This window comes from Bos javanicus, chromosome 9 (assembly GCF_032452875.1).
Source record: "Bos javanicus breed banteng chromosome 9, ARS-OSU_banteng_1.0, whole genome shotgun sequence".
NCBI lineage: Eukaryota > Metazoa > Chordata > Mammalia > Artiodactyla > Bovidae > Bos > Bos javanicus.
In genome coordinates, this window is record NC_083876.1 from 69071662 (window position 1) to 69095266 (window position 23605).

Below are 23605 nucleotides of genomic sequence, written 5' to 3' on the forward strand. Positions count from 1 at the left end.
CCTCTACTGCTGCAGGTGCCCTAAGTGAGGACATTAAGGCCATCTTCAGTGGGTGTGCTATAATCTAAAATTCTAGTTGAAAATTAAATACATGTACATACAGAAAGGAAAAAAAGCAAGCAATAACTATAGGCATCTAAAAAGCCATGAAAGACATAACTATCACCTTTAATGACAGTAAACAACTGGAAACAAATCTAATCTCCCCGGCCAAAGTAAAAGTATTTATTTCCCACAATGTGTTCATTTCCTTAAGTACTTTCGAGTTCATTAATCGTTGCAGTTTCCCACAACATACTTCCCCCCAAGCAGTCCTCAGACACCAATTTCCGGTACAGAGCTACAGAATGAGAGATAAGCAGCATCAGCACATCACCCCATCCGTCTGAGGTCAGTGCTGGAACTGGGGAACAGAGCATGCTCAAGCCACGTGACAGCTGCCTTCAGGCTCTGCTCCTGAAGAGGAAGTGACAGCAGTGTGATTCAGGATCGGACACATTCTAAGGATACTAAGAACTCACAAGAACCAAGATAGGAAAGAGAACTGGATAAAACAGAAATTAATCAGAAGCGGGAATGCCACTTATAATGTTGGCATGGTTACGACAACTACCGTGACACTGAGGAACTATGCAGCCTCTGGTCACATATAAAGTTGCTGCCTAGGATTCCAGTGAACTGTCGGTACATAAAATCTGCTACGGGGTCACATCACTGAAGTCTATTCAAATTCCATTTCCTTTGTACTTGACAGAAAAAAAAAAGTTTACTCAACATTTATATGCTGTAAGCTTTTTCAGATTTATCTATTGTCCTCAAAAGCTCATTCTTATGATGGTAATATTTACTAATTAGTTATTAGCTGAAAAGACAATCTATAAATTAATACAGTCATTGAAATAAAGACTCCTCTACTTCTCTAATCAATTAAGCTGACCCATAATGAGAAAATGAGGAACTGAATGACAAAATGAGAAAATATTAGGAACTGAATGACAATTAAAAGTACAGTATTTTAAAACTTGTGAACCCAAAAAGAGATACCTGAAGGGAATATTAGAGCCCTGAAAACATACATTTTTTTTTTTCCAAATACTCAATTCAAGAAATTGGGGATAAAGAACAGAATAATTCCAAGGGAAAAAACAAAGAATAAAATTTACAAAACAGAAAAGAAACAAACAAAACCAAGCTGTTTCTTTGAAAGAAAAGATTTAAATAGTTAACTCTATATCAAAAATAATGAAGAAAATGCAAATAACACAAGAAATGAGAAAGAAATCAAAATCAAAAGTACAAGGTAAGAACACTATGAACAACTTCATAGGTTTGTCAAGTTACATGAAATGGGCAGTTTCCACTAAAAACATGAATTACTACAACTGATTAAACCAGAAATAGACTACCGGAAAACCACATCAATGATTTAATAAAACAAAAAAACCTCCCAAATCCATTTTTCCCAGAAAAGGGTCACCAGCCCAAGACAGCTTTAAAGGCAAGTTCTACCAGATCTCCAAAGAACAGTTAAATCCCTAATTTACCAAAACTTTTTTTTAGAGAATATTAAAGGCAAGCAACTCTAAAAGCTAGTACATAATCCAGATAACAAAATCTGATGAAGACGATTTGATAAAAGAAAGTTAAAAATAATATATGCAAAAAACATAGGTTAAAAATACAAAATCAATGTCAAATGATCACAAGTATCTATGTTAGGAATTCAAAGATAGCTTCACATTAGAAAACATTAATATGTTACATTAACAGATTAAAAAATCATGATCTTCTCAGTTGATACAGAAAATACATTAGAAAAGATTCACTACCTAGTCATATCTTTTACCATCTATTCACAAAACTTTCTAGTTTAATCCTGCTGCTGCTGCTGCTAAGTCGCTTCAGTCATGTCCGACTCTTAGCGACCCCATGGACTGCAGCCTACCAGGCTCCCCATCCATGGGATTTTCCAGGCAAGAGTACTGGAGTGGGGTGCCATTGCCTTCTCCAGTTTAATCCTAGAAACTAAGAAAAGAATATCCTGAATCTGAAAAAGAATGTCTATCTTTTTTTTTAATCCTAGAGCAATCCTAGAAAACTACACTTACAAAAAGATGCTCAGGCTCTTGAGTAAATTGTAGGATTATTTCCATGTTTTCAATTATTTACCAAGCTCTTCCTGTGACGGGCTCAGGCTTGCCCACCCACCTATTAACCACAGGACTTACTTGGCCAATGAGATATAAGTAGTATATCTTATATCTATATATATTAAGATATACTACTTCCAAGCAGAAGATTCAAGGACCACAGTGTGGTTCCACTGTGTTTTCTTTCCCTCTACTGTGAGAGCATTGTTTCCCATGTAGAGGATACACATTTAGTCTTGATTCAAAAATCAAGAAGACATGGAGCAGAGCCCACACCCAACTCATCAAGGGCATATAACACGAGCAAGAATAAACCACTGTCATTATACATCCAGAAGATCTGGAGGCTATTATTGTAGTATAACCTAGTAAAAGTTGACAGTAATCAAGTAAGTGCTAATTAGATATTTGGCAAAACTAATACAATTATGTAAAGTTTAAAAATAAAATAAAATTAAATTTAAAAAAAAGAAAAATTTTTGAGATATTTCACATCACTATGATAGGTTGAAATTAATCTAATAACAAAAAGTGAAGATGACAATGTGGAAAAGTCAAACAGTGGTTGCTGGTTGGAATTTAGACTGGCACAACCACTTTGCCAAATCTAGGAAAACTGAAGAAGTAAAACTACATCATACCAATTCTACTCCTAGGTGTTCTACCTGAAAAAACTCTTGCACAAATAAACAAGGAAACATATATAATAATGTTCACCGAAGCACTGATTGCTAAAAATATATAAAAGAGATAGTTCCCCAGCAGGAATGGATAAACTGGGTTAGTCATTCAAAAGCACACTATATAGCAGTTGAAATGAATAAAGTAGGTTTACACATGATAAAACAAGAAATGCATAGTAACAACGAGATGGGACACTTTAGCAACATCTTTAGTGTTATTTATTTTTACAATATCTAAAACACATGGCTAAATGATGAATCTGGTTAAAACTTTTATGGTGAATATACAACTATTATTACTATATTTTTGTATTTTTAAATATGTCATGACTTTTTAAAAAGACAGAGAACAAAAATAGATTTAAACCATAAAGCACACTGGTCAATCACAAGGTTTGGTGATATAAAGCACTTCAGAGACGACAGGGGCCTTCTAGACTATCTAAGTGACATTATATTCTAAAGATGAAGTCAATTTCTGGGCCTCAGTTTGACACACAGAAATGGAGTAAATGATTCAAGGTCACAAAACAAGTTATCAACAAGTTCATTCTTAAAATCTAGACTTCCTAACTTCTAGGATAGGTAGGAAAAACGAGGGACATGTGATCAAACAGTGCAGCTTAGTCAAGTTCAGAACACCATTCTTTTGTTTTTTATTGTCCCTACCCTTACTCTTGAGACACACTGTATTATTCTCTCTGTGAGAGCTCTAAGGATTTTTAATCATCTGTTGCTATTCCTTTTCTCAAAACAACTAAAATATGAGAACAATTGTAGCTAAATGAATAAAATAAGTTCTACCTAACACTGGCACCCCACTCCAGTACTCTTGCCTGGAAAATCCCATGGACGGAGGAGCCTGGTAGGCTGTGGTCCATGGGGTCGCTAAGAGTCGGATACGACTGAGTGACTTCACTTTCACTTTTCACTTTCATGCATTGCAGAAGGCAACCCACTCCAGTGTTATTGCCTGGAGAATCCCAGGGACGGGGGAGCCTGGTGGGCTGCCGCCTATGCGGTCGCACAGAGTCGGACATGACTGAAGTGACTTAGCAGCAGCAGCAGCAACTAATACAAAGATAAGTAAGGACTATCAAGCACTGATCTTAAGAGTTCAGTGGTCAGGTTCAAAACTTTCACAGTCAAGGTCTGGAATCCTGATTCAATCACTAACTAGCTATGAAATTTGGGTACGTTACTTAACCTCTTTAAAGTCTTGTATTCCTGATGTGAAGAGCTGACTCATTTGAAAAGACCCTGATGCTGGGAAAGATTGAGGCCAGAAAGAGAAGAAAATGACAGAAGATCACTTGGATGACATCACCGACTCAGTGGGCATGAGTTTAAGTAAACTCCAGGAGTTGGTGATGGACAGGGAGGCCTGGCGGGCTACAATCCATGGCGTCTCAAAGAGTCGGACACGACTGAGCAACTGAACTGAACTGAAGATGGGGAAGATCCATAATAATACCTATCTCATATAGAGTCTTGTCAGTATTACATGAGACAACCCATTTAAAGCTCTTGACGTAATTCTTCAACAAACATTAGCTATTAGTATATGCCATAGTAGGCCCTAGTAGCTCAGCTGATAAAGAATCAGCCTGCAACACAGGCAATCCCAGTTCTACTCCTGGGTTGGGAAGATCCCTTGGAGAAGAGAATGGCTATCCACTCCAGTGTTCTTAGGTTTCCCTGGTGGCTCAGATGGTAAAGAATTCACCTACCATGTGGGAGACCTGAATTCGATCCCTGGGTTCGGGAAGATCCCTGGAGGAGACATGCCAACCTACTCCAGTACTCTTGCCTGGAGAATCCCCATGGACAGAAGAGCCTGGCAGGCTACAGTCCATGGGGTCACAAAGAGTTGGACACAACAGAGCAACTAAGCATAACACAGCAAAGTACACATCATGTAAATAAAGTAATTAGGCTATGAAAAGTAACAAACTTTGGATTATCATAAAATTACAGGCATTAAATGCTTTTAAAAAATTACATTGACTTTGGTCAGCATCAGTGCTAATCAACTATATGTTTTGCAAATCAAGAGTGTCTTTTAATTAAATGAGCTAGATTTTAAATCATTACCTGACTCAGGATGAAAACACTTGAGGTTAAACTGCTAAAATTTCATTACCCCGAAATTTCAACCTACTGTAATGTTTCTCAAGTGAAACACTTATGGCCACAGGTAATTTCAAGCTATATAATGCCCTTTCGGAATGGACACCAGCCAATACACATGATCAATACAGCCTGACAGAACATCGGTCCTGCTTACCTTAAAGGGTCAGGAACTACTGTTTCTAATAGAAATAATGACCCTCTCCTGTGTTTTCGGAGAAGGCAATGGCACCCCACTCCAGTACTCTTGCCTGGAAAATCCCATGGATGGAGGAGCCTGGTAGGCTGTAGTCCACGGGGTCGCTAAGAGTCGGACACAACTGAGCGACTTCCCTTTCACTTTTTACTTTCATGCATTGGAGAAGGAAATGGCAACCCATTGCAGTGTTCTTGCCTGGAGAATCCCAGGGACGGGGAGCCTGGTGGGCTGCCGTCTATGGGGTCACACAGAGTCGAACACGACTGAAGTGACTTAGCAGCAGCAGCCTGTGTTTTCTTCGTTTTGTTTTGTTTTTTTTTCCTTTTTAATGTTAAATTTTGACAACTAGTTCATAGGAACACAAAACTCTATTCACAGTGCCAGGCCACAAATGAAGGCAGAGGATACTTTTGCTGCCATTCCACACATCAAGACAGCTCTCCACCCAGCACCTTGACTCACCTCCAGGTCGCAGCTGTACTCAGAGCCATCCAGGAGGGTCACTTTACACTGGACAGTTTTGGTCTTCTTGGGAGCTTTCAGAGAGGCCTTCTCTGCTCTTAGCTCATTGGTCTGCACTTCCTTTGTCTCCCTTTTTGCTGCTTCATCCATAAATTCTGCTTCCTGTATTTCCTTCACCTTCTCTTCTTCTCTCTCCTTACTTACTTCTTCAACAAGCTGCTGAGGGGGGAAAAAAAAATTAAATCCATAGTAAAGGTGACCAATTTGCAGAAGATGACACACACTAAAAAGAAAGATCTTTAGTAAGAACTGTGATTTATGGTAAACACTGTGAGCCTGAGATTTTAAAAGATTTTGAAACTTTGTCAGAAAGGGTATTTCACCACATCTCTCCCCCAATCCACTGCCGATTTTCTTATTTTGCCACTTTGGCAACATCAGAATTAAATGAGTAAAAGAAACTATGTCCCAGCAATGACATTTAAATACCATGTTAAATAATAAAACTCCTAACTATAATTACATAACCATGGCAAAACTTAGGCTTCAACAGGCAACCAAAATGCATACACATACAAATCTACTTCTTCCTACCCCTTAAACACTTAAATAAATCAAAGATACAAAAGTGTGTATTATTTAAGAAGCGAGGTGATCCTTGCCTGAGAGTACTTGTCTAACCCTAAAATGAATAAATATGACTTTTTTATGATCTGCATATACAGGGGATTTTTTTTTTTTTTTGCTTTATTTTGAAAGCTTTAAAAGGAATAACAGGAGAATGTTGTGGTAGACCCTCCAAGATCCATATTCCAGATACAGTAAGCCAAAGCAGTATCTGAATACAAGAAATCTGGAAATGGTTCAAAACAAATCCGTTCCGTTAACCTGGTTATGCCATCAAAGCCTTCACTTCCAGACAATCACTTCTCAAAATACTTGTGTCTCCTGACTGCTCACCAGAGGTTTCTCTTCCTTGACGTCAACCTTAATCTCCTGTTGTTTTCTCTGAGCTGTTTCTTCAGCATCACCCTTGGCCCGCCTTTCTTCTTCAGGAAGAGATTCCTCCTTGTCTAAAACCTGTTCTCCCACAACAGGTTGGGCAGGCTCTTTTTTATCTCCTCCATCTTTGGCCGCTACTAAGGTATAGGACTTTTGTTTCTTAAGCCAAGGGGGTATGAATCGAGAAATCCCCCGGCTCTCAGACGGATCTTTCTCTTTCTTCTGGCGGCGTGGGCTACTTTGGCTTTCAGCTGGAGGAGATGATTGGGAACCTTTTTCCTCCTCTGGATCAGATGTCTGATTCTGCTGATTTTCTGCTACTTCTTTCGGTTTCTCCTTGGTTGCATCTGCTCCTAACTGGTCAGATTCCTTCTTCACTTCAGATGCGGAGCCCACTTCAGTAGTCATGGTCACAGCTTATTCTATAAACAAAACAAAATCACCAAGAGTTATTTTACAAACTCTCCCCGTTTTAGTTTGGAGGCAAGGGGCAGGGTAAAGAAGGGTGGGGAGGGGAATGGCAGAAAGATGACAGGGAGAAAATACATTTTAAAAAAAAGGTTAAGAAGCATAAGAGAAAATGGAGACTGCCATCCTTAATGTTTAGAAATCTCTATCAGAATCGAAGAACCAAAATAGCATCACAATAGACTTAACTGTGGTTAATTCTACAGTACAGAGAAAACTTCAAATCGTCAAGAGTTCTAGAAAAAGTAGTTATTGTTCAGTTTCATCTAGGTATGAAAAAATAATCCACTCCCCAAATTTTTAGGGAAAATTGCTTTTCTCTATACTTAGTTTTCCTCATTCACAATATTCAAGCTACTGATATTAAGCTACTCATAATGCTAGAAGACCCTGAGACATATTTCATTGCAATTTCACAAATTAAAATCAATATCTAAAGAAATGTTAGGTATAATAAAAATGAATTTTAAGTACTGGGTACCTAATTGTGAGAAAATTAAAATGAACACAAATATCTTTTTTGTTCCAATATTAAACCCCATAATTCACCATCACTATCCCAATGTAAGTTAGTCTTTAAGGCACTAAAACTATAATCAAAACTCCAAAATTCCATACCACCCGACCTCATACACAATTTTCTTAGTATATGTGATTATAGGAAAATATCTAGGGGTCCCAACTTAAACCAAATAAAGACATCATAGGAGTGAAGGAAATGCATCTAATATTCAATCCTTTTACAACTAATGAAAACAAAACTGAAATTAAATCTAAAAGTAACTCTTGGTCTAAAATTTACATAAAGAAAGAGGGACTTTCAAAGTATCATAGCACCACTGACATAAAAAAAAAAATCAGGCAGGCACAGGAAAAGATGTTCAACATCATTAATCAAAGAAATGCACACTAAAACCACAATACACCTGTCAGAATGGCTATCTTCAAAAAGAACGCAAATAACGAATGCTGACATGGATGCTGAGAAAAAGGAACTCTCAAACACTGATGCTAGGAATGGAAACTGGTGCGACCACTGTGGAAAACAGTACAGAGGTTTCTCAAAACTCTGAAAGAATTACTGTGTGATTCAGCAATTTCACTTCTGGGTATATATCAGAAAGAAACAAACAAACACACTAATTTGGAAAGAAATACACACCCCAGTGTTCATAGCAGCATTATTTACAATTACCAAGTCATGGAAGCAACCTCCATACCCATCAATAGAAGGATGGATAAAGATGCAGTGTATATAGACAATGGAATACTCAAGTCACAAAAAAGAATGAAGGTTTTCCATTTGCATCTGGAGGGTACTAAGCTAAATGAAATAAGTCAGACAGAGAAAGATAAATAATGTATGATATCACTTACATGCAGAATCTAAAAAAATAGATTAGTGAATGTAACAAAACAGAAACAGATTCACAGATACAGATAACAAATTAGTGGTTACCAGTGGTGAGTCTGGAGGGGGGACGGGCAGAATAGGGGTAAGGGATTAAGAAGTACAAACCACAGGGTACAAAATAAATAAGCTACGAGGATATATTATACAACACAGGGAATATAGCCAGTATTTTATAATAACTCTTCATGGAGTATAAACATTACAAATAGTGAATCACTATGTTGTACACCTATAACTTACATAATACTGTACATCAACTATAGTTCAATAAAAACAGTTTTTAAATTAAAAAAATGGGCAGGGACAGCAGACACTGCACGCTCTCCTTGCTTGCCCATGATGAAAGTACTCAAAGGCCTGGCGCCCTGACCAATGGAAAATTTCACAGCTATCTTCAAAAGTGGTACAAACTTGAAAAGTTCAAAAACAAAGTACACTGGATTTTTATTGTTTTAAGATTTACTGAAGTATAATTCACATACCATAAAATTCACCCTTTTAAACTATACAGTTAGTGATTCTAAGTATATTCAAAAACCGTTCTCTAATCCCAGAACATTTTCATCATCCCAAAAAGAAGCCCTGTGTCATTAATAGTTACTCTCCAACCCCCACTTCCTGCAGCCCATTGAGATCACTAAACTACTTTCACTTTGTATAGATTTGCCTATTTGACATTTCAAATAAATGGAATCATACAATATGTTGCATTTTCACTTAGCATAATGTTTTTAAGCTTCATCCATGTTGTAGTACGTATCAGTACTACACTTTTTTAAATTATTCACCTCTTTTGCAAATTATATATCTGAGGAGTCCAATATCCAAAATAAACAAAGAACTCTTTTTTATGTATACAAAATATACAAATAGGAAAAGGAGTACATCAAGGCTGTATATTGTCACCCTGTTTATTTAACTTCTATGCAGAGTACATCATGAGAAATGCTGGGCTGGAGGAAGCACAAGCTGGAATAAAGATTGCCAGGAGAAATATCAATAACCTCAGATATGTACCTTTATGGCAGAAAGTGAAAAACTAAAGAGCCTCTTGATGAAAGTGAAAGAGGAGAGTGAAAAAGTTGGCTTAAAGCTCAACATTCAGAAAACTAAGATTATGGCATCTGGTCCCATCACTTCATGGCAAATAGATGGGGTAACAGTGGAAACAGTGGCTGACTTTATTTTTCTGGGCTCCAAAATCATTGCTGATGGTGACTGCAGCCATGAAATTAAAAGACGCTTACTCCTTGGAAGGAAAGTTATGACCAACCTAGACAGCACATTCAAAAGCAGAGACATTACTTTGTTAACAAAGGTCTGTCTAGTCAAGGCTATGGTTTTTCCAGTGGTCATGCATGGATGTGAGAGTTGGACTATAAAGGAAGCTGAGTGCCAAATAATTGATGCTTTTGAACTGTGGTGTTGGAGAAGACTCTTGAGAGTCCCTTGGACTGCAAGGAGATCCAACCAGTTCATCCTAAAGGAGATCAGTCCTGGGTGTTCATTGGAAGGACTGACACTGAAGCTGAAACTCCAGTACTTTGGCCACCTGATGCGAAGAGCTGACTCATTTGAAAGGACCCTGATGCTGGGAAAGATTGAGGGCAGGAGGAGAAGGGGACGACAGAGGATGAGATGGATGGATGGCATCACCCAGTCAATGGACATGGGTTTGGGTGGACTCCGGGAGTTGGTGATGGACAGGGAGGCCTGGCGTGCTACAGTTCATGGGGTCGCAAAGAGTCGGACATGACTGAGTGACTGAATTGAACAAAGAACTCTTGCAACTCAACAGTAAAGAACAAAAAATAATTATTTTTTTAATGGACAAAAGGCTTTGAGTAGAATTCCTCCAAAGAAAAAATGACCAATAAGTACTTGAAATGATTCTGAACATTATTAGTCATTAGGAAATGCAAATCAAAACCACTATTAAATACCACTTCATATCCACTAGTATGGCTATAATCAAAGACAAGAACACATACTGGTGAGGTTGTTAGAAAATTGGAACCCTCAACATTGCTGGAAAGAATGTAAAATGGTACAGCCACTTGGAAATCAGTTTGGCAATTCCTCAAAAAAGTAAACATGAAGCTACTGTATGACTCAGTGACCCCACTCCTGGGTATACACCCAAAAGAAAATATATGTTTACCCCAAAACTTGTAAATGAACTTTTCTAATAATTCATAACAGTCAAAAAATGGAAACAACCCAAATGCCCACCAACTAACGGATGGATAAACAAAATGTGGTACATCCATACAACAAAATATGAAGCAGTTTTGAAAAGGAATGAAGTACTGATACATGCTTCCCTATGAACTTGAAATCATCATGCTAAGTGGAAGACTGCTGCTGCTGCTGCTAAGTCGCTTCAGTCGTGTCCGACTCTGTGCGACCCCATAGACGCAGCCCACCAGGCTCCCCCGTCCCTGGGATTCTCCAGGCAAGAGCACTGGAGTGGGTTGCCATTTCCTTCTCCAATGCATGAAGTGAAAAGTGAAAGTGAAGTCGCTCAGTTGTGTCTCTTCGAGACCCCATCGACTGCAGCCCACCAGGCTCCTCCGCCCATGGGATTTTCCAGGCAAGAGTACTGGAGTGCCATTGCCTTCTCTGGCTAAGTGAAAGAAGACAGATACAAAAAGCCACTTGTATAAAATTTCAAGAATAGACAAAGACAAGGAGCAAACTAGTGGTTGCAAAGGGCTAAAAGGAGTAGAGAATGGGGAGCAACTGTTGATAGGTACAGGGTTTCTTTCTGGGGTAATGAAAATATTTTGGAACTCGACGTGATAGTTGAACAACCTTGTGAATATACTCAAAACCATTGAATTGTAAACTTTAAAGGGGTGATTTCTCAATTAAAATATAACTTTTAAATTGTCATATACTTCTAATGCTGCTGCTAAGTCGCTTCAGTCGTGTCCGACTCTGTGCGACCCCATAGACAGCAGCCCACCAGGCTCCGCCGTCCCTGGGATTCTCCAGGCAAGAACACTGGAGTGGGTTGCCTTCTCCAATGCATGAAAGTGAAAAGTGAAAGTGAAGTTGCTCAGTCATGTCTGACTCTTAGCAACCCCATGGACTGTAGCCCATCAGGCTCCTCCATCCATGGGATTTTCCAGGCAAGAGTACTGGAGTGGGATGCCATTGCCTTCTCCAAATATTTCTAATAGGCAAGCATAAAAACATTCACTTAGTCAGCCTGTATTTCATGGGCATAGGTCTTCCCTGGTGGCTCAATGGTAAAGAATCCGCCTGCTATGCAGAAAACCACCTACAATGCAGGAGAAGTTCAGTCCCTAGGTTCAGTCCCTAGGAGGGGAAGATCTCCTGGAGAAGGAAATGGCAACCAACTCTAGTATTCTTGCCTGGAAAATCCCATGGGCAGAGGAGCCTGGCAGGCTACAGCCCACAGTGTTGCAAGAGTCAGACACAATACAGAGACTAAGTCACCAACCACCACCACAATGTACCAAATACTAAGCACATGAATAAAGACTAGCTTCAAGGACAGTGGGTTATAGATGAATCAAAAGCACGCTGCTCAAAGAGCACAGGATGAACACTTAACCAGGATTAGGACAAGAGAGTTATCAGACAAATCTTTCTGCAAAAGTCAACATTTGAGTTGCTTTAAAATAATGGGTCAAATGGGAAACATGTGCCAGAAATAGGCAAGTGTGTAGAGACATGAGAATACTCCTCCCACAGGAAACTCAAAAGTACTGAACAGTAACACACTGTACAAGTGAAGTGGGGCCTTGTGAGTGGAAGGAGGAAGGTGAATTGGTGATGATGAAGTAGGAGAAACAGGCTGAAGCCAGAACACAAAAGGTTTTGCATGTCATGCTAAGAAAGGTCTGGAGGTGGATTTAAAAGCAATGAGAAGTCATATAAGAATTTTAAGTAGAGGAGTAAAGTAATCAAATTCATATTTGGATGAAATGAGAGAGAAGAATGAGATGAGAGGATGAGATACAGGATGAGAGAAAAGAATGAAATAGAAAGGTATCTAGGAGGTTGATACTATAATCTAAGCATGAGAAGATAATGGTCTACACTATGGTGAAAGCAGTTGGGTATAGGATAAGAAATGAATCTGATGGTCAAGACAAAGATGGAACATGACGTGGCATCTATCTGAAATCTGCAAGTCCATGAGAAGAAAGAGTCCAGGAAAAGTCCTAGGTCATGAGAGACTGAGATGATGTTAGAACCATTCATGGAAATAGGCAACACAGGAGAAGAAGGTCTGGTTGACACAAACTTGATTTTTAGTTTATTGTGACTACGAAGTCTGTGGAGGTGTTCAGCTGGCCACTCGACACCCAAGTCTTAAAGGGAGACCACATACACACTAGAGATACAGATGTGGGAGCTGTCGTCATGTGAGAGATGACTGAAAGCACAAGCGATAGGGACATCACCGAGGGGAAAATGTAGTTTGAGCTCCAAGGGCTCTGAAGAGAACCCTTCTAACCACCGATATTTAAGGGACAGGTAGAAGGACACAGGTGAGAAGAAACACAAGGTAAAACAAGGAGATCAGAGCACAGGAATGTCCTTGAGGGCAATGCTACAGAAGAGGGAATAGTTAGGTACCTATATTAAATACATGTCCAATCTTACATCTTATTTTTACGTGCATGAAGTTCAAAATCATGTCTTCCAGTAAGGCTCTTATATGAGTACTTGAACTAGCTCCATATTGCACAGAAAATCTTTTTTTTCCTTCTTTAAGGTACCATTTTCCAGGTACCAATTAAGTGGAAAATACTATTTACATTGATCATGAAATGAGCAAAGCTGACTTTTGGCAATATTCTCTCATTACATTTGAAGAGCCAAATCAATGCCTTAGTAAAAATTAAAACAAAAATGCCTCATACTTTTCTAAGCCAACCAAGATAATTGGCAGTTCTCTAACTACTTTAGCTGTGAGAAACAATCTGGAGACTGATCAACTAAAGCTGATTTGGGGTCAAAATATTTCAGAAGCAATGAAATATAAAACTAAAGTTTCCACTATTATGTTAAAAGTATTCAGTTCAGTTCAGTCACTCTGTCATGTCCAACTCTTTGCAACCCCATGCACTGCACTATGCCAGGCTTCCCTGTCCAACACCAACTCCCAAGCCTTGTCCAAACTCATGTCCATCAAGTCAGTGATGCCATCCAACCATCTCACCCTCTGTCGTCCCCTTCTCCTCCTGCCTTCAATCTTTCCCAGCATCAGGGTCTTTCCCAATGAGTCAGTTCTTTGCATCAGGTGGCCAAAGTATTGGAGTTTCAGCTTCAGCATCAGGCCTTCCAATGAATATTCAGGATTGATTTCCTTTAGGATTGACTGGTTGGCTCTCCTTGCAGTCCAAGGGACTCTCAAGAGTCTTCTCCAACACCACAGTTCGAAAGCATCAATTCTTCGGCACTCAGCTTTCTTTATATTTCTTTATATTTAAAAGTATTACTATTTGCATTTTAATAAAAAAATCTATTACTGCTTAACGGGTCAGACATCACGTATATGATTTCTGCTTCTCAGAACATCCTACAGGGTAGGTATTAGCCCCATTGCACAGTAATAAATGGAAGAGTGACTTGTTAAGTTACTTGTTAAGTGACTTGTCTAAGACCAATGAATGGAGGACCACACAGCTGTGTACACCTATATTCTGTAATGCAGTCACAGCTCCATTTGTATATCAAAGACTGAATCAACCAGAGCCAAGGACTTAGTCCTCAAAAGAAGATTCACATCAGTCTATCAAAATGACTCCAGAATAACATGAATCTTTTCTGTGATTTGCTATGATTAGCCCAGCATGCATGTGTGTGTGTGCTCAGTTGTGTCTGTCTCTTTGCGACCCCATGGAATATAGCCCACCAGGCTCCTCTGTCAAGAGGATTTTCCAGGCAAAGAACACTGGAGTGGATTGCCATTTCTTTCTCCAGGGGATCTTCCCAATCAAGGAACTGAACCTGCATCCCCTGTGTCGGTAGGCGGATTCAGGTTCTTTACCACTACACCATGTGGGAAGCCCTCCCCTCCCCCAAATAAGAAATTTACAGAGGCATTCTCACCACAATGAAAACCATATCTGAAGGCTACTACCTGGCCATGTAGCCAGCATTGAGCTGATGGATCAAAACCAAAGACAAGATGCTACTACAGCCACAAAGAGCACAGATAAGCCACACTGCAACACTAAGCCTCACAGAGCAGTCCTCTTCAAGCACAATGTACTCCCAAGACTTGTTTTAAGAATTTCAAAGCCGAGCAGTGTTGCCCATCAAAGGGAAATTACAAGATAAATTACAATGGAAACAGCTAATTGGATTGTAAATATTCAACAATAAGAGTGGATATAATTTATGTAAATAAATACATTCTTAAAATAGTTTCAAGAGATCGTGTTTAGATCAAACCTAAACACTACCTTCTTTGTTGATAAAAGTTTCTTGAACAAATTACCACCATCAAGAAAACATGATTATAGCACATCCATTCACCATAATTATCATGCCTGTACCACTCAGAGTTCCAAATGTGGATAAGCCTTTAAATACCACTGCCCACTAAAATGCAAACTCCTGCCATGGAACACAAGCCCTCCAACTAAAATGAAAGCCCCCTGAGGGTTGGGATCTTGAGATCTTTCTTTTAATTCACTGCTATGTTCCTAGCATCTAGACTGACACATAAAGGACATCAGATAAATATGTACTGAATGAGTGTTGTCTGGACTAATACCTTCATTTTATCTTATCAACAAGGAAACTGAGGCTCAGCAAGACTCAGGCTGAGTCTGAGACTTTGCCTGAGATTACAAAGCCAGGTGGGCAAAGCCAAAACCAGAAAGCACTCAAACTCAAGCAATGCTCATTCCAATAAACTTTAATTACAAATACCTAAAATCCATCATTAATATAGTTACATAACATACTAAGTAAAGACCACCCTACTTATCAGCAACCAAAAAGAACACTGCTGTGAACAGTCAGCCCATTAGACAGGCATGAGCTTTTGCCACAATTACCATGTTGGCAAGCTCCATCTGGGTTGATAAAAGCATTCATTATTGTAATAGCTCCATGAGAAAAAACACACATCATTTAACACAGAACCAAGCAGAAAACTATCATCAACAGAGGAGCAGCACAGGTTAGGTAAAGAGCTGTGTTACATGAAACTACTCTTTTTTCTGATGTTTGAAAAAGGAGGCAGGCTCCAAGGTGCTGTCACTACCACTGGCCTGAACTGTCTACCCTGTAATATTATGCTAACACCATTAGCAAAACACCAGCCCTTAAACAGAGGACAACAGTAAGCAAAGCCAAGCAAGAAGATACACGATCTAGACACTCCTACAAAGAACTTCAAGCTGAACTTCATGTTCATTACTGGGTCCAGATGTTTCCTTAAAACCTTTGGAGAACCAGCGCTACTCTAAGAGCCCTCACTGTTAATTAAAATCCCTGTCCAGGAGGAAGAGGGCAGGAGCTGCTGCCCACTGAGTAGCTCCCAACCTTGGCTGAGATCACAAGCAACAGGAGGTCTTTGATTTCTATCGTTATCCCATTCATTAGGGAAGTCAAGATTAACAGAATGGGGAATATGCATTTCTAAACTTGAAAAATGGGGGTACAGGTATGGAAAGAGGCTTTCCTTTGAGACAGGAACAAAATTGTGCAAGAAAGACAAACTTTAAAAATACTGGCAACGTGTACACAGTTCCAATTTGGTCACTTTCCAGTGTGACAAATCCTGTTTTTAATCCATCACTGTGACTGGGCAGAGGATATGGGGAGCCACTTTCGTATATACACAATCACTTTCTTACGTTCATCTCCCCAAACAGCCTGGATCCCAAGAAAAGGTCTTTTAATACACCTACTACCTTCCTTTAATGCTCTGAATGTGAGAAAAACAAATCGGCAATCCAAAAAAAGGAATGACCAAGCAGTCAACTAACTCTACTTAGGAAGTAATAAGAACGATGCTTCTCAAATAATTGTCAACATTTTTTTTTTTAAGGGGAGGAGGGAAGATGAGGAGGAAGAAAGGGAGCAAAGAAGAAAAATATCTGGAGAGGGAGAAGGAATAACAAAAACGGGCAGGCTGAGAGCCGACTAAAATTAATTCCTCTCCTTTGTAGGTTTATTTTTCTTCCATGTCCAAAGGTCTAGAAAATACTATATCCCATATCCAAATACATACAACTACATTTCAAAGGGAATATTTGTTAAATTATCTATACAGTGAGGGTAAACAAGAGTTATTTTTTAAATAATTCAATGCTGCCCACCCTAGTTACCTTAATAACACATTACATCGTTTGTTTGGTTTATTTTAAAGGGATAAAGGGCCCATAAGAGAGACAGAACTATTTCTATAAAGATATAAGTAAACATCTGGTTTAAATTAAACCCACATATACAAAAGATATGAACTGTAGCCCTTTGCTAACTCAAGTCTAGGCAGGATCAGATTACATTCAGAGCATGAATTTCCTCCAGCCTTCCACTACTTTTTAACAGAACTCAAATTTTGTTCAGCTTTTCTCTTTTCCACATGCGTGCCAGTAAAGGCTGGCTCCAGGTCAGGCCACAAGGTAATGGCATTCTGGTGTAGGGTAATCATGGTAGTTCCCCATCCCTTTGCCAGGAAAACATGTAAAAGTCTGTTGGTGGGCTCCTGGGGAAGGACGCCTGTTTCTAGAAAGAGCCACAAGAAGAGAAGGCCCCTCTCCTAAACACTGGGTATGTGATTCCCAGAAATGCTGTTACCATCGTGAATAATCCATGAGGCGGGAAGGCCTGGAGACAAAGTGGCATATAGCAGAAGGCACTGCAAAAGTTACAGAGAAGAGGACCAGCCTACTGTGCACGCTACTGGTGACCAGGTCCTGCATTTGAGCTTCCCATTACATAACATACTGCCCCTTGTGGTTTAAACAATTAAAGCAGGGGGTACAGTTACTTGCAATCACTATTAGTTTCTGCATATTCTGAGGCAAGCATTAGAAACTAAGACCTAAGAAACTAGGAATACATAATAGTACCAGCTCAGACAATTTACTCCCCACTGGGTTTTAGAGCTCTCATGCCTAAAAGCCATGGTTGTCCAAACGTTCCACTTTTTCCAGATGTTCAATTTTTTAAAACCTAGTATTAGAGTTAATGGCCTTCCCTGGTAGCTCAGCTGGTAAACAATCTGCCTGCAATGCAGGAGACCCCGGTTCGATTCCTAGGTCAGGAAGATCCCCTGGAGAAGGGATAGGCTACCCACTCCAGTATTCTTGGGCTTCCCTGGTGGCTCAAATGGTAAAGAATCTGCCTGCAATGCAGGAGACCTGGGTTCGATCCCTGGGTTGGGAAGATCCCCTGGAGGAGGACATGACAACCCCTCCAGTGTTCTTGCCTGGAGAATCCCCATGGACAGAGGAGCCTGGCAAGTTACAGTCCAAGGGTCATAAAAAGTCAGACACGACTGAGCGACTAAGCAAAGCACAGCACATTGGAGTTAATATTAAGAGAGATAAGCCATTAATTTGTCATTCTATCAACTCTACATAAAAATGAAACAAACTATCTTAGAGTTCAAAGTATGATTCCCCTTATTCATACACTGGAAAGGAGGGTATGTGAAAATCAAGGCATTATTCTCCACAATGTCCAAGCCCCAAAACACCTAAGATAAGTGCTAACAATCTGATTTGTTAAAACCAAGTCTCTGCTGTTCTCATTAAGAATCAAGTCAAGAAAGAAATCTGAGTAAGGCAAAGTCTTTTCCACAGGCAACTAGGGGCATCCTAGGAACAGCTGCCCTTTCCTGGAGCTCAGTATACCAGAGGCTGTGCATAAATCATTAAGGATCCCAAAGCTACATACCATCATTCTGATAATCAAAATGCACATAAACCTCGTCATTTGGGGCGCTCCAGCCTCACACCCTCATCAAGGCGATAGAGACATTCAGAACGCTGCTGGCTCCTAGTTAATCAATTATGCACACTGAGTTGTGGGGTCAGAATTATCGATGAACTGTGTTTGCTTCAATTCCTTCTTTCAGGTTGGGCCCTGAATTTTTGTAAAGGCCAGAGCCGGAGCTACATTCTTTGCGTGCGAAACCAACTATAATCTTTGGATACAATAACATGATGGTTTGAAGATCAAGTCTAGGAACTGAAGAGACCGAGTTAGGGTTCCAGCTCTTGTCTTATACTAGCCACGGAACCACAGACAAGTTATTGAAACTCAATGAGTCTCAGTTTCCTCATCAGCAAAACAAAGATATTTATACATAAACACTGGGTGACTCTAAGGGTTAAATCAGATGCTATACATAAAGTGCCTGGCACAAAATAAATTCATAATAAATGCTGGGTCACAGTCATCATAGGGGGATTCTAAAAACGAAGGGACAATGTCTGTATCTTCACTAAGGATATTAATAGTAAGAACAGAAATAACAATACATAATGATAATATCAGCTATTGGCTGAGCACTCTTCTAGAGATTTTACATGAAGCAATTCCTTTAATACTCACAACCTTTGTGGGAGAAATTAAAATGACTTCCATGCTGCAGATGAAGAAGGTAAACAAGGATCAAGAAGGTAAATGAGGATCCATGGCGAGAGCAGAGCCACACAAGCAGTAAATGAACGAAAGAGCCAGGATCCAAACCCAGGCCATCCGGCTCCAAAGACTTCGGGCAATCCTGCCAGCAATCTCAAACAACTTCACTGTAGTGTAACCAGCATCTAGCACAATCCCTTAAAGTTCATGATTTGTTGAAAAACAAAAATCCATAAACTATTACTACCATTCGGTGGTCTACAATCCAAAGCAACATGTTTTAACAGAGCCCCTGACAAGTTTTACCCACTTTCAGGATGTGGGTTATATCAGCATCTTAGCTCCTTCTTTCAAAGGTTTTCTGAGGACTGTCATAACCTATGTACCAGACATCAATAACAGAGATGAAAGAAGCCTGCTCTCAGCCTCATGGGGCACAGAAGTAGCGATATTAGCAGCAATACATATTTAAACTACTCGCCATTAATTCAGAACGTTTGGTAATTTAAATTCAGAAATCACAACCAGTTTGAAAAGCTGACCGTGGTTTTCTTTACAACCACCGTTGTCATCTCTTCAGGAAGTCACACATGGGAAATCTTGGTTAAAGACTCATAAAACACAAACAAGGTATCACGCTTTTTAAAGAGCACTTAATTCTCATTCTCAATTGTATTTGCTAGAAATATATTTGCTCTCTAGCAAAATTTAAGTAATTTGAATACAAAGCCTAATAAAATAGCCCTGGTTATAAATTTCTTCAACATCAAAACTCCAAAACAGGGAGTTTAAGGGAGACTGGACACAGGTATATGTATGGCTGAGTCCCTTCGCTGTTCATCTGAATCAATCACAACATTGTTAACAGCCTATACTCCAATACAAAATAAAAAATTGAAGAAAAAACTTCCAAAATAAATTGTCAGCTGGGCTGACCAACCGTCCAATAGGGAAGTGACTGAAGGATGAGTAAAGAGTTAAGAGGAAAAAAAGAAATACAAAGGACCCATGAAATGTATGAACCCGTGAAAAGATGCTTACCACACACTCATAGTAAAATAAATACAGGCTAAAAATTTAGCACGGAAAAATCCAAAAGCTTAATCATGTAATCACTGAGCAAGATTATGGGAACAGAGGCCATTCTCAGATAATTACCTGTAAAAGAGTAAATTGGGACAGATCCAATGGGAGTCAGTTTGCCAACAGCTATCAAAGTTCCAAATGCGTACACATTCTAAACCAGTTACTCTGCTTGTGGGGATGTATCCTACAGATACATCCGAATATGTACAACACTTACGCACTGATGATTCCCTATCACACTGCTTGTAACAGCACCAGATCAATGTCCATCAATAGGTGATACTATGCGACCTTCATACAACAGAATACTATGCAGCTATAAAGAAAAAGAGGAAGGTTTCCCCCTACTACAGAAATATCTCCCAGTTACACAAGTCCAAAAAGTAAGATTCAGATAGCACATTAGACATGCTGCACCTTGTGTGCTGAAAGTAATGTGTGCGGGAGGTATAAGCATGTGAATCCACATGTACATATCTGCCTGTATAAGCATAAGGAAAACAGCAGTGATTATGGGGAATGGATGACGACCAAGTAGATGAGGTGCAGAGATGCAGATATGGAGACAAAGACACCACTGGGTGGACGTTTGCAAACTGAAGACTTAAATACTTTATTAAAGGAGGACAATACTTATGCATTAAAATATCGTATGCATTAAGTGAACCCAGCACAACTGGTCGGCTTTCTTGGAGACAACCTGAATGCCACACTGCCACAAGTGACGATGTCACCTTGACCTCTCACATAGCTCTGGCCTCATAAATGAACAGTCTGGGTGCAAAAGCCTTCCGATCTATTCCAGCTCAGCAGTAGCATTAAGACAGCCTAAAATAAAATTGATTTCTTACCATATGACCTTTAAGATTATCTCTACCTTCTCAAAAGAATGATTTTTCCTAGCCTCCGATTCAGCATACTTTACAAACCCACACCTTACCCTGCATAGCCTGTTGTTGAAAGCAGGAAAAGCTCAAACACCTAAGCTTTTAGAGCAGCCAGACATCTTTTAAGAAGTACATCAAGTATTCATTTCATAAAAATAATAATAGCCCCTAGAGTTCCTTAGGAAACCTTGCCAGCTTTTTATCCTTCTCAGAGTGAAGCTAAAACAAAAATCTGTCTTTGCTAACAAAAATATTGGTGCCTACACAAGTAGGCAAAAAAAAAAAAAAAATTAGTATTCTTCTATTCTCTGCTGGAGGAGTTGGAACAGAGAACTTGGAAATAATTTCTCTGAAAGCTGAGGAAATGTTTTCAAAGGAGAGTAAAACAGCATGGGAAGATTCTTATTAAATTCCTAAGCTGGTCACACACAAATATCTCCAATCTTGGTCTGCAGCTTCTTCTTCATTTAGAGGGGAAGGCAGGAATAAAACTGGCTTGAGCAGCATGAGGATGTCGTGTTTCCTGTCCACCGCTTCCCCACCCCGCTTCTGCTCCTGTGCTTCCATGAAGGGGGTACTGTTGTGCAAATAAGTAACTGCATGTTCCCAGTGCACTGGTAGGCAGCCGGTATCTTCTTGATAAATGTCTTTTGTGATGTTCCTAGTGTTCGGGGAACACTGCTTTGGACCACCATCATTAAACAGAATGTTCTATAGAGAAGAAAAATATACCTACTTGCAGTTTCTTCCAGTAATGTCATAACTAGGCTCCCAACAGCAAAAACACCACCAAAATTCTCATCTTGTCATAAGCGATATCAGGGAATACACTTCTGAGTCATCCCACAACCACCTTCTGCGAGGGATCCTTACGCAGCCCCAACGTAAAACTCACCTGGTATCAAGCAGTCATCTACAACCAGTCTAATATTATTTCTGTGTGAAGTAAACTCTAAATTCTTTAGCTAAAAAATAACAGTGGTTCAGGAGGCTTTTCCCAAATAAGCTAACAACAAATCCACCAAGGTTAACTGCACAGGATAAATGCACAGGCTGCAGACGCTGCATTTTAATAGGTCATAAGACAAAAGCCTGTCAAACTCAATCAACTCCCCACACTATGACAAGGCCACCAGGCTGGAGCCTACACTGATCTCGCACTTTCAAATCCTCTTCTCCATAAGCTTTGGAACGCTGCAGTTGACAGGCATAAATACCTAAACCTTGTCAAAAAATGGAATTCACTTTTGCAGTTTTGGTCGTTAGCTCCTCTATCATTTTACAATATTTACAGCACTGCCAAAGAGTTACGTCAATGCATAGCATGTATTCTTAAAATATGAGACTATAAACGGAACGATTTTTCTAGCTTAGGTAAGCAGATCCCAATGTGAAGGCCAGTCCTCCAGTTGGTCGGCTGAAGGTGCCATAGACCGTTAGCATATGGACCCTCCAAGCGTGATAAAAGCAACTTTCCCCAGGCGGGAAAAGCTGTAATTACAATGGAATTACAGACATGCCATCTGGAATGCTTAAAAACTTTTTTCTTTTCCCCAAGTAGTTCTACTGTGAGCATTAGTACATTCAAAACTACTTAGTCAAAGTTTTAAACGACTACTTTTTAGGTCATGCTGGCAAGGGACAAGCTTTCACTTTGGCTAAATATATTTGTTTCTTTGGAGGTAAGATTCTCAAAATGCAACATCCTGTAAACGTGATTTGGTAGAGGAATCTACTGGAGAATATGCTAGATATTCCAACCCTTGGAACCCACCAAAAAATTTCAAGCCAACACAATTTCAAAGTTTAAAATTTCCCTTTCCAACTTTCTTTGTGATCCAGCTATGATGTTAAACAACAGGTCATCAATATATCATACAACGTGCACTGGAACACTCCAAAAGAGACAGTCCATAGGGAAGGTGGGGGTCCTATGAACGACTGTCCAGGTCATCAGCATCAATTCCACAGACATTTATTCCTTCATCTGAGGTGTCAATAGTTTGAAGAGACAATTCTTTGTTAAACCTAAAAACAGAAAGCTTAAACTTCACAAGTATATATGTACCGCCCTCCCTCCCCCAAACACTCAGTAGTTTCCTCAAGGGTCTAAGAACATTCTGGGCAATGTCAACAGTAATGAAGGAACTTACAGATGTAGTCTGGCTATCACAATGGTACTGCTTTTCATTTTGTTAGAAAGAAGCAACATAACAAGTTTCTTTTCGAAGGAAGGTTGTTAGGCAGGTAAATTATATCAAGAAGAAGCATGAAGAAGACTTTCTAAATTTGGATGTTTGAATCTGGGCAATATGGTGGGTTTTCACATTTCTTCAATGTGACAACATATTAAATATTCAGTAAAAGAAGTTGACACCTATTATTCAATTAATATTTACTTAGGCCGTGACAGCATTAAAACAATACATAATTCTTGATAGATCTTAATGAACATTAATCTGTAGATGTCAAAAGTAAAAAGCAAATTCAAATCTCTGCTAGCTGTAATGTTCTTTAATCAAAGGAGGTAA

General features: G+C 39.4%; 1 protein-coding gene across 32 annotated transcripts in view; it reads right to left on the bottom strand.

The window, feature by feature from the left end:
- EPB41L2 (erythrocyte membrane protein band 4.1 like 2) overlaps positions 1-23605 on the bottom strand; it is a 211060-nt gene that overhangs the window by 104989 nt on the left and 82466 nt on the right. For 24 of the 32 annotated variants that reach the window (XM_061427988.1, XM_061427971.1, XM_061427956.1 and 21 more), the window contains exons 2-3: positions 6585-7048; positions 5625-5843 (exon numbers count right to left, since the gene is read on the bottom strand). In XM_061427988.1, the coding sequence (XP_061283972.1) occupies positions 5625-5843; positions 6585-7034 (669 nt within the window). In that variant the 5' untranslated portion in view covers positions 7035-7048. The remainder of the gene's footprint in view (positions 1-5624; positions 5844-6584; positions 7049-23605) is intronic. The other 8 variants (XM_061427985.1, XM_061427960.1, XM_061427979.1 and 5 more) reach the window with 1 other exon arrangement.